The following is a 12,420-nucleotide window of genomic DNA, read 5'->3' as shown; positions in this document are numbered from 1 at the left end:
GCGCTTCATACTTCTTCTCTGCGCAACATACTCCACTCGACAAATCCTTCCTACCGTATCAAGAAAACCATAAAACAGTACTAACGCAACCCAGCTTTACACGCCAATTTTTATCCATAGAGGTTAACTGAGAATACCGCTCATTTGTGATTGGATCAATCGTCCTCACATTCATGTTCTACTGCGCCTCCACAAACGGTTGTCCATGCTTAGGCTCACATTGATTTAGGCCTGTATTTTGTTTGTAAGAAAGGCTCGAAGCAATCCTTAACACGAGAATGCTCTCCCTACTGGATAGATTGAATAAAACACACTGTACGAGATAATGTTGACAACCACATTCATGGTTCAATTCTTGCTGAAATGAACCAATTGGCACCTGTTGTTCCAATATCTTGTCCTCTTCTCTAGTGAGCCGGCCACCAATGTAAGGCCAATAGAAAATTCCAGGAAACACTTTTTAGTGTGGGATGAGCATGTTCAATTACCGCGGTCTCAGTGGTTCCTTTTTTCTCGCTTTCTTGGTTGAAACCTTGCCAACCTGATAAGCACAGTGGACTACGCTTAAATCTCATCTAATGCAACGTCATTATCCACAGTGTGTAGATTATGGGCCTCTGTAACTTTGCTGATTTCATTATACGTCGAACAGCTGGAATTGTTTGTGTTTTTCAACTCTGCAAACGTCAATCGCCTGCGGATTTGATTTTGACAAACACGAATCAGTCCATCGTCATTCATCAGTATACCACACCTGGTCGTTTTCAATGGATAAACGGTGGGATTCTGATTACGCGTGTTTTTTTAACAATGCTAACATGTGATCCGATACATTCGAGCCGTAATTCACTGCCAACTTTTTCTCCTAGTTGTCTGATTAATCCAAGGTAAAGATTGACCATATGCATTAGATATAGACCAGGTGTAAATTGGTCACACTGTTAGACAATCTGTCTTAAGAACCCCAATGCATCAATGATGTACTCATATGCTAAGGCCTCTGAAAAAATAGCCGTCTTCGCCACGCGAGCAGTCAGCTTTGACCGTGGTACACAAAGTCAGTAGACTAGCTCACTCACATGATCCTCTTGTCTCTGAGGTGTATCCACTCGATCTAGGAAGCGATGGTTTTGGAAGTGGACGTACGACGCAGCAGGCATCCAGGAGAATTGGTCACTATCCAAAGTAAGAAGCAGATGGTAATATCCAGCGGTCCTCCTTGCCTCTACTTCTAGTTTACATATTAGATAAAACCTAGCCAAATTTTCGAGATGATCCCAACAGACAAGTCTCTCTTTCTAGAAACAAGTTTGTCAGCAGTTGGTCAGATGGCTGTTGTGCTGTTCGCCGAGCTTAGCCATTGGATTGCATACGTTGCACAACTATTCATCAACCGCGCACCGATGATGTCTTCCGGAGATGTTAACAAGCCCATCGCCAAGCTCGAAGCGAACAGCGCAACAGCTACCTGGTCAACTAGCGCCTGTGTTCGTTTACCTCTTAGTGATTGCGGGATCGTGGAATTCCGATTCACGGCACTCTCATGGGAACAGTTCCTCCCTGTTGTGGTAAATTTATCCCAGTGAGTCCACATCATAGAGGAAAAGCAGTTTACTCTGCTTTCGCTCGTTGACTGATTTGTTCGACACTTCGAAGAACGACACCGGGATCGTCCAGCTTGTGTTGGTCAATTGGTCTACCTGTCAGAATTTCCCGGAAATTTGGTGGCATGAACGCAAAAAAAACCCGTATTTTTGTGTGATATGGATAGACCAGTATGATTGTCCCAAAACCGAATGATAATGTACGTTTGTTAGCAATACTTTTGTGTTCATGTCCGAACCCTCGTACAACAACAGATTTAATCGGAACCCGATTTCATGGCATTGTCTGACACTGCACAGAAAAATGGAGACGTGTCTGGATAGCTTCTGACAATGTCTACCTCTAGTCGTTGCGCAACCATGGGCTCATCGCGCTTCATCAGTTGTTGCGTAGTGTCCTAAAGCTGAACTTGTCCCAACAGCTCAAGAAGTGGCTCAGGGTCCTGCGGATTCAGTCCATGCCAGCCAGATAGTCCAGCTAGTCCAGATAGATTTTCCTGACGGCTTTCAAGTAAAAAATAGCATAGGAAGTGTGTAGCTATATCTGCACCTGAAGAGGTGATTCACGGTTAGTAGCAACCATATGGACTAGAGAAGGGCGCGAAATCGCTGCAGGGAAATGCGCCATCAGAAATGTTTTTAAAAGTATGTATGGCTACGGTTTTCCCGCATCGGGGAAACATGTCTATGAATAAAGATCCTATGAATCTTTAGTTTTCATCTTGCTCCCCTCGTGGGTTGTTCCATCCTTTAGAATCCTTCATTATACGTCTGATAAGAGCGGGCGCTTTAAATGTTTCTAAACTTTTGGTCAGCCGTCTGCGCACGTACTTCTGAACATCTCAGCCGATAGAGCGCTTGAACCACATCAGTTAAGGTGCATTTAAATTACGCATAAGTTAATTTTATCCGCTCTGGTATGCCTTTTGTGTTCTCATTTTTTGGGAGTCTTTGGTTGTACATTTAATTTGTCAAATCCCGCAAATAAGCATTAGAAAGATAGTACATACGGCGAATGGAGAGCGTCTAACACGTTCAGCGGCAACGCCGTCCTCAGAAGATTGCTGTTCGGAAGATCACATGCGATTGCTAGAGTTGATTCAGTCAAGAACTGTGGAAACCCTGGTACATACTTTATTCACCCGCGGTAGACTATTGGATTGGTTATTGGATTACGACTCAAACCAACCTATTTTCACTCACAAGTGTGCTTTAAAGCCGAAAAATCAACAAAAACACAGCTCAGCGAAATGCACTCATTTGCAAACTACTTTGGTTTTGCGAGAGACTCACCTGGAACCCAGCTGAATCTCTCGGTTTTGATGTTTCCAGGCTGTTTCCGGTCCTGGGCTGTCGAAGGGTTTTCAGCAACCTTATTAGTAGTGCATTACACAACTATGTATGTATCGCGATATCTCGAATATCGTATCAACTGAAACATGAGGCGGCGTGGTGCAGCACAGTCGGTTGCCTGGAAACATCACAAACAAGAGATTCAGGTGGGTCCCGGGTGAGTCTCTCACAGAACTAAATTTGTTTGCAAATGAGTGTATTTCGCTGATTTCGTGCAGTTTGCTTTCAAATAGAATATAAGGTTGATAGACACTCGGGGACTGCGTCCACATGATGAGCCCCAAAAGGGGCGAAATAGGCCGTCGCTGTCGAAGAATTTTTAGTAACCTTATGGGTACTGTATTAAGTGTATACAACTGTGTAATTCGGAAATTAATCAAGCACCGTAGATGATTTTTAATCACAATGCTTGTTACTGGAGAAGATCCCTTTGGTACACAATTTACGCAAAATTGCTAGTTCGCCTCTTATCAAACCAGGTGTTTGCAAATAGAAAATACACTGTTGATCTACGTCGAGTTAGGTTCAGTCCTGTGGAGTAGCTTTCAATATATTTTGCTTGTGCATGTTTACCAAGCCCCAGTTACTTGACGTGCATGTTGCCAAACTTTTCCCCGACTAAACTGTAGCATTTGTAAGTCTCTTCATCAGCTGTCTCAATCCGTTTTCAAATACGTAGACGAAGCAGAGCAATAGTTCACTTAGTTCATTGTTGTTTACATGAATCGACTGTTTTTAAGTGTTCTGTTTCATTAATTCGGTCAGAAGTAGTGATTCATTGATTAACTACTCTCGAGAAAAGTCTGAGCAACCTGGCAACTCCTGTTCATCGTGTGATACCAGAAGTAGCCCAATCTCACACCCGGTAGCTGTTTTATTTTGTACTCCTTCGTGAACACTTTTCGAATAGAAGTACGCTGTCCATCAAATTTTCAGGCTCTAGATGGTCCCCACCATTACCAAATCGCAAATCGTGGAGGGCTTTTGGTTGCTGTTCCAGCCGATACTCTGTGGCCTGATGTACTGCGATTTAGTACTGATGAAGGACGGTGTTGGCACACAATCCCTTTGAGAGCAGGAGCTTGGATTGTTGACCATACCGGAGGGACCAGCACCACCGCAAATGTTAGTGTGTATACAACCCCTGGAAACACTACACCAACGTTGCTCACTACTAGAGGGCGAAATGCAACCGTGCCTCCAGGATACCAACCAGAAAATCATACTTCAGGGGATACCACTACAACCACACCGTCGACAAACTACGAGGCATGGATTCGAGGACGTGCAGACGAGACAGTGGTGTTCACCGGGTTAGTCACTGAACCCGGTGGACGAGCGATGGCTGCAGCTGTCTACGGTTACGGTACTGTGAGTCAGCGCTGGCGTGTTGCTGTGGTCGACTTTACCACAAATGGAATGGTTACCACCCCATGTAAGTCGATTCGTTTGCAAGAACTTCATAGTTTGGGATGGATATTTTCCACTAGTTTTCTTCTTTTTAAACCTACCAAACTTCTTAATGGGTAGTTCGGTTAGAAATATCTCATTTATTCCGAGCGGTTCTGTGGCAGTATTCCATGCAATATTTGGGAACTATGGGAAGGCTAGGCAAGGTTATCCATCGGCATTTCAGATCCTGATGCGTTAATGAGGACTGGCTGAAAGGTTCTCCTCGAGATCCGTCATGTTTTAAGACCATACGCCACTTGTAAGGAGGATCGTTTTGTATATTAAGTCGTCAAGGTCATTAGGAATATTGAATCTCACCTGTTTAGTTGCGATGAAGAAATACGCGTGAAAGTGGTACTTAATCGAGAAACAGCCTATCCAGCTCATGATAAAATGCATTGAATCAAACCATCGTATTATGAACCTATTCTTCAGTATATGGTAGGCGGAGAGCCTGGGTGATTAATACAGTTTATGTAGCTCCGATGGTGGAGGCAAAGCACCCTGCTCACTGTCCTTTTGTTCCCGTCAAATTGTCGTGTATATTCTAGGCTCTGTTTGTAATCATCATCATCGTTGATAGCAGCTCCAGATGAGGACACTGGTGCTTCACTGCGTTACTGGTGCCTCTCTGCTTCACCGATTATGTTCGGCTCTCGAAGACGAAATGACGGAAATGTGATTTATTCTTCACTGCCGACTCGAGAAATCCGGCAGTAATGAGTTGCAACTTCCAACCTTTGTAGAAATATTATGTTTTCCGATCATTGTCTCCAAGTCAAACGCCAGTTTCAGCGAGGAAATAGGCAGTCAGTTGGTGGGTGGTGCGATACTATTGTGTCCGAACTGAATGAGGAATGGTTATTGTCGTACTTGTGGAATAAACAACCATTTGTCTCCCACTATCCTTTAACGAAGCCAATGTAAGCTACCGATGGAAATATTGACACTGTACACCCAGGAAAACAGTCAAACTTTGTTTTTCCCCAGGAAGAGTAAACCTTTTCCGACCCGATGCAGGTTTGTCCTTTCAGTCCCATTGTGTAGTCTGCCCCAAAACCGATAGCATGTGACTGTTTCGGCATTAGTCATCACGCTGATGGGTCTGCAGGCCACAAGCCGACATGATAATAACGATTCTCAGCACAATCCGTTTGGGGGTGCAGTATACCTTTGCATACTACATGCGGTGGAATGTAGGTCACAACTGTCATTCGAACAACTCTGTCGTTACTCCATCTTCGGTCCACTACACGCGTGCTTTGATTGGCAGATTGCACATTCCCGATCCTCAACTAGCTGGAAAACTCCGTGAGGAAGGAACGCTGTCCACCATTCTCGACGAGTTGGACGGTAACATCCGGCCTTTTCCTCCTGACGCCATAGGAAGCCTGTTCAATGATGTGTTGTTTGGCGTTGGTGCGCATGATTGTTCGCCTGCGACCGGCTGTTTACCTTTGTCGAAAAATTTGCTATTTCACGCCACGTCGCTTGAATTTCATTCTTATTTGAACTTATTATGAGGCTTCTAGACCGTAGCCTGATTTTGTTTGATTGCCGATAAGCCCGTGCCAGACTAAGCATAGGAATAAGCGTACATTTGTACGAACTATGTTAATTCCCAATGTCTGACCTCTAATATCTAGTAGCATACTATTCGACGGTTGTTCTGAGTGGCACATGTCACTCAACTGTGATGATTCAAATGTGTTGTAATGGGTTGGAAAGTAGCCAGCACACGTGATTGCAGCACCTGAGAGACCGTTGAAATTCATATTTCGCTCACGAATGTAGGCACATTTTACTCGTAAAGGAACAGCGCTTCAATGGTGAACGCAGGGCCTTGATGGAAGGGGAACAGTCGAAAACAGCTTTGCATTTCTCGACAGGGGAAGAAATTCCCCTGAATTACGATAATTCACACTAGTGTCGTCAATTTATCTACTGTTGTCTTTTTTCGTAGAAAATGATTATTATCCTTCCCCATACTGAGTAAATAATATAGTAATATGGTCGTTGTCTAGCTGCCATGCCACCCGAAGGAAGTAGCAGGGCTGAAATACTGTCAAGCTGTCCAAGCCTGGACGGGGGCAGTGGAGGTGCAGAGGCTGGATTCAAACTACGGACCTTCCAGCTGGTAAATTCGCGCTTTAACCACTGAGCCTGAAATCAAGGAATATGTAGCAACCTCAGTGGATCTCGTTCAATGCTAAACCTATCCCAAAGAAACGCATGTAAATGCAGTGCACCTTGAGGTGATTCTGAGAACACGCTTACCTCGTAGGGGGGAAGCAAAGACGAGTCGGAAAGATCCAAGGTTAAAATAACGATTCGTCACTCGTTAGTGCTTGAAAGAGTGCTATTTTATGCTTGATTATTGAGCATTTGATCTAACCGCTAACGTGACCAGACATGGGGATCCAAGAAATGATTTCCCCAGCTCCGAATGGACGTCTGACAATTACCGTAAACTTGAGCTCTTGGATAAATAGGGTGTGCCTAAACAGGGAGTGTCTAGCTAGTGGTGCAAAAAGTAACTTCTGTATAGTAGTCGAAAGCTAATTATATTCGATGTAGTTCAATACCGTTAAGGCAAAGCTAATTTGTCTCATGGAAGTCGCTTGATCAAATATGTTCTTAGGTCACCAGGTGTCGAGCAGTCCAGGCTTGTTAAATTTTGATTTCACAGACCCTGTAGAATGGCAATATGACAGTGTTTTCTTAGAAGTTAGAAAGTGATAGGGTAGAAAGATAAATCGCCCGTCTCGCCAAGTGATTTACAGAAACTTATGTCTACTTAGGGGCGACAACATTAAATTGCATACTTCCAACGTGCAGCAACCGTTCGGATAATTACATTGTATGCTCAGTGAACCTGAGCCCAGTTATATGCACCTTTGACTAAATTGTGGACGGGTAACGTTGGAACTTGCAGCCATTGAACGGCAGAAGAAAGTGGGTTTCTGATATCCCTAAGCCAGGTCAATTATTCTGGTATCTCTATGCTATTCACACCAGTATGAGCACCTGTAGCCTTCATAAATAACATTTCTGGAAGCAGCCTTACCTGCGCTGTTTAGAACACCGATAGAGAAGTAGGCAGCTGTTGAACCGAACTTTCACCATTTGCTTATACCCGATCCCTTTCACGAAGCTTCATGCCGCTCCCGTAGGGCTTTCTCTCCTATGGACAAACGATGTGTTCTAATGCTGAATTTCATCCACCAATGATAACACACAGCCATTAAATATGGTATAGCACTGGTTTGTTCGATGCATCAGCGTGAATGGTAAAAGCACCACGTAAACTTAACGATTGTCAATCAGGGTAATGAAGTTGCATTTTGAGTTTGCTCAATTACGTAAACCTGCCACTATCCTACAAATTACACGACCATCACTTTCAAACTCAGTGTAAGTGTGTTGTCGTTCAGATCTGTCAGCAGACTTGGTCACGCAGAATTTGGTCACGCTGTGGTCGCTACAACCACTTAAGATGGGTGATTACGACCGCAGATGTTCAACAGGTCGAAGCATCAATTAAATGACATTAAATAGAAAGTAGTGTATGCATGACCTTGGTGATTAACTGACTACAGCTAACGTACAATCCGTTGTATATATTGTAATGCTTTTCCTTACCAGCCTAGCTAAAGATACATGGCGCATCCAATCCGCTTGGATGGCACAGTGGGCCTAATAACACACCTTGGGACTAGAAAACTTTAATTCAGGTCTGCACTATAGCATCGCCATCTATCTCTGGTAAAAAACCAGAGAGTGCTTTGTACAGGGTCGAATTTTCTGGTCTGCTGTTCTAGTTTGTGCATTGCAGGTGCTCAAGCACAAGACTTTCATGCCATCTGGATTCATATTCAAGGTATACAAAACTGCTTATAAGACAGAAAATGAACAGATTGTGGTGACGGTCGTAGAAGCTGAGTAATGTCGGTTTAAGTCATTACTGGCACGACTGCGGCAAGGTTTATCCCTAGAAACCGGTTAGCCTTGAGGTAGCCTTCCTTATCCACCATCATTGCTTTGTTTTATCAAGTCCTGATTCGTCATCGAGGTTCTTAAAGTCTGTTTTACTGTACATGAGAGGCGTACGAAAGAGGCCGGAGTTAATGACCGTATTCGAGTGATTGACCAACCAACCCCGTTGATGCACGTCTACGAGTATACAATCCCGACTGCAGTCACGTAAAAAATGTCACAACTGGTTCAATTCAAATGTACTCTCAGTTGCTGTTTTTTTTTCTTTTTCACTCCGTTTCCGACTAAGTCATCCATGTTCAAACAGTTTCTGTTGGTTTTTACTCACCAACACCCACCATTTGGTTGTTGCCCTGTTTCCTGCTTTGTGACAAAGGAACGAGTTGTGTAATTACCCTTGATACCTAAAAGCCGTTTAGCAGGGACCTCCTACAGGCAGCCACCCATCAAAACACTAGGGTTTCGCAACACTTGGATTCTCTTTTTGGGCCGTGACTCACGATCTGCAAGGTTGTCCACCTCATTCTCTACAGCGGTTGATGCACCTGCAACATGACGTGGCTATCGCGTGGAGGCGTCGTTTGGTACATAAACACTGACTGTTTTCGTGGTCCTCCTTGTTTAGATTGATTGTGCATGTGTTCCTGGGCACATACCCACACAACATAGAAGCAATGCGCAGGAACACCACGGGTGTACTGAGTGTGGGAAATACAGTCGGCCCTTTGGGGTCGCCTACGTTTACTTCCCATTGTTGATTGATGGACCTGTTGGCGACACTCAACCCAAGTGTATGGCCCCGTCTCAGCCGTGTTTATCGGCGAAAAACGCAGACCCATCCGATGGTGAGGGGACAGTTGATCATGTCCTGCTGACGTGCACTTTCCTCTGCCAGAATAGACCGTATGAACTAAATGTCCAACAAGTGCCCGAGCCTCAGTGCATGGTTCAAACTACTTTACTTCCTCAGCTGTACGACGGAAAAGTAGTCATTTTGGTGAAATAGATGAGTGACTAATTACTATGCTGATGTCAACGAGCTCTTGGTGCATTATCACTTCAGAATCGCCCATATGGTTAGGCAATGGTGAAGCTCGTTGGGGTAGCCTGTGGATGGATTTTGGTCTATTATAGCCCTATGCAATTCTACCGTATTGGAAGAACCTTCTAGAGCTTTTTGTGGCCTGTTTCTGGTGAATCTGCTCGAGACAGCCTTGTGACCAAGGCTGCAGCTGACTGATGGAAAAGTCCGTGATTCGAACAGACATCCCGACCGCTCCTGTCTACACCTAAGTAACCTGACATCATCTTGATCTTCGTGCTTCTCTCGGGTGGCCGGTCAGCTAGACACCAAAGAGGTGCTACAGTTGGGCTAAATTGTGCTAACCATATCTAATGGAAACTACTCCATTACAATACAAAACAGATGGAGCACTCTGACGAAATGTACCGTCTATTGTTCCGTATATGTTCCATGCCATTCACAGATTTTCTCCTGTTCAGTGGATGGCAGGTCCAGGCAGGGGTTTTGGTCGATATGCTGCAACCTTACCTCACAGCTGGAAAAGCCACTGATGCTTAGGGAGCCTGAGAAATGTGGTGCAGTTATCGGGTGATGGATGGCGAGGAAAAGGCGATGTAACAGTGGTTGTCACAGAACCTCTTTTGCAGAGGCCTGAAAGCGCCAACTGGGTATAACATACCTGTACAAGACCAACCAGACTGTTCATTTTTCCTCTTTTTGCCAAACGTCTGTGCATCTGGTAATCCACTACTTTTGTGAAATAAGCTTGCGCGTTTTTTTACAATGAATACCTTGCTGGCGGTGTGCTCGGTATCTGTAGTTTATACTGAGGGTTGGGTGGTTTGGCGAGAGTAATGCTGTGGGGCGTTTTGTTGCTTGATTCGAATTGGAGTAGTGTATTAGCAAATGTATTTACATACCGTCTCTTTTGGAACTATAGGATTATAAGGCTGGGACAGCTCACTTGATCTCCGTTCAGCTTTATTCGCAGGTTAATAGGGGATGTGACTATCATATGGTCAAATGTCAGTTTTCAGTGGAAATGTCTCAGTACGGGCATTATACGTTTTACGGATCCGCCCCAGAGATCACGTGGCCAATTTGGTCGCAATTTCCTTTCCCCTACTGAGTGATATCGGTAGTGCTTCCGTAAATGTCACACTAACCGCCTTGTTTTGGATGACATCAACAAAAGCTTATGAAAGTGATGAAATACTGTCGGTCGGGACTGTGAGAAGTTTAGAAGTTCTTACACATATTTTCAGAAGTGCTAGATACCCACAACTTTAGTGACGGCTTGTTTCAGAGTCCGCTATCGTTGGGCTGATGCATCGTTCTTGTCGAAAGCTTTCTGGAGTTTCGGCTCCTGAAAGAACGATTTGTATGGGTTCATCGTCATCGACAGAGTTGGAAAATTAAAGCTGAGAAATTTTGTTGACTTTCATCCGCACTTTGAAGCACTCACAAGTGAACGGGATCAAAGGGAGTTGCACACACATGTGTAAAGCCGAACCATCTTAAAATTGAGGTAGCAACAACTTTGACCAACACTAAGGACAAGAATCTTCAGATGTTTTCACAGTTCACACTCCATTTATTTTGTACAAGCAGTTTTCAGCTCTGGTCTTTTCACTTCGGTCAGTCTGGGACACATGTTTGGAGCAGACAAAACGGGGGTCGGTCACTGGTTTTGTAGCACTGCTCGTTCGGACACCTATGTCCCGTAGCACACACTGGCTTGCTCACTTAAGTTCACTTTTATATGGACTTTTTGTTACGTTCTGTCTTTTTTTGCGATGTATCAAAATTTGCTTTTGTTCACTCCCTTCAATGCTTTTACAGGTTTTCTGTTTCTTATTCGGATGAGGCTATATAGGGTAAAAGAATCGCGCAAGCTTCTCTGCTTTAATGGCAAGCCCACTGCGACCAAATGGGGGGAGCTCACCCAGACACCAGTGGCATGCACGTGTGTTGAGTTTTGTCTCCCAAGTGCAAGCCATAGACGCAAGCTACTTTGGTGAAATCTTCCAATGAATTGTTCATCAGCGATATTCAGCTGAGGGCCTAAATTTTAGCATAATTGTAATACGAAACATCCGTATTCCGATATTGTGGATGCATTGGTTCAAAGTAAGCCGAACATTGCGGATAATCACTCAGGCATTGTTTCACCAAGTTATGGCGGATTGGATTTTAAACGTGAATAATGAGATAGGCTCCCAAGTGCAAGCCATAGACGCAAGCTACTTTGGTGAAATCTTCCAATGAATTGTTCATCAGCGATATTCAGCTGAGGGCCTAAATTTTAGCATAATTGTAATACGAAACATCCTTATTCCGATATTGTGGATGCATTGGTTCAAAGTAAGCCAAACATTGCAGGCATTGTTTCCCCAAGTTATGGTGGGTTGGATTTTAAACGTGAATAAGGAGATAGGCTATTGTTTATGTATCACAAAGACTGTGAGCAGTAGGCCGGAATGTCAGCTGATGGGACGACCTGGCATATTAGTGACGATTTATGCCTTACGTCGTACGTTGGTGTATTAGGCTTTTAGTGCTCCTAAAAGTGACTTTACAGGACCGTACACTACCATGCAAGCCAGACAGTGACTAACTAGAGACTGTCAATAATGCTCGACCTGGTATGGACTTATCAACAAAGAAGACCATCAGTGTACCCGAGGTGGGCACCACTAAGTTCAATGGTAATACGGTTCTACTTGGGTATGCAACATTCTGAATAGCCCTGGACGATACCTTACTATGGTGCCAAAACTGACAGGTAACTATTACGGTTTTACAGGCTAACCATATCTATTCCTCGAGGGGCGACTTCTGAATGAGCCCTTTTCCTCATGTACTTGGGTTTCAACCCTTATGTTTTCCCCGCGTGACCTGACAGTTAGTTATGTGCCACCAGTTTGGTATGTTAATCTTTTTAGAACCGCTTTCCTCTGCTCGTCCTTCGAAACAGAGTGTATTCACGTG

General features: G+C 44.2%; 1 protein-coding gene across 1 annotated transcript in view; it reads left to right on the top strand.

The window, feature by feature from the left end:
• The window catches only part of T265_15239 (hypothetical protein), a gene marked incomplete at both ends in the record, with an annotated part of 60,308 nt that overhangs the window by 39,788 nt on the left and 8,100 nt on the right, over positions 1-12,420 (top strand). Inside the window, one exon of the mRNA XM_009177180.1 lies at positions 3,894-4,392. Within this exon, the coding sequence (XP_009175444.1) occupies positions 3,894-4,392 (499 nt within the window). The remainder of the gene's footprint in view (positions 1-3,893; positions 4,393-12,420) is intronic.

Source organism: Opisthorchis viverrini, assembly GCF_000715545.1.
Source record: "Opisthorchis viverrini unplaced genomic scaffold opera_v5_398, whole genome shotgun sequence".
Classification (NCBI taxonomy): domain Eukaryota; kingdom Metazoa; phylum Platyhelminthes; class Trematoda; order Opisthorchiida; family Opisthorchiidae; genus Opisthorchis; species Opisthorchis viverrini.
The sequence above is the reverse complement of the archived record's forward strand: the minus strand, read 5'-3'. Positions and strand labels throughout refer to the sequence as shown.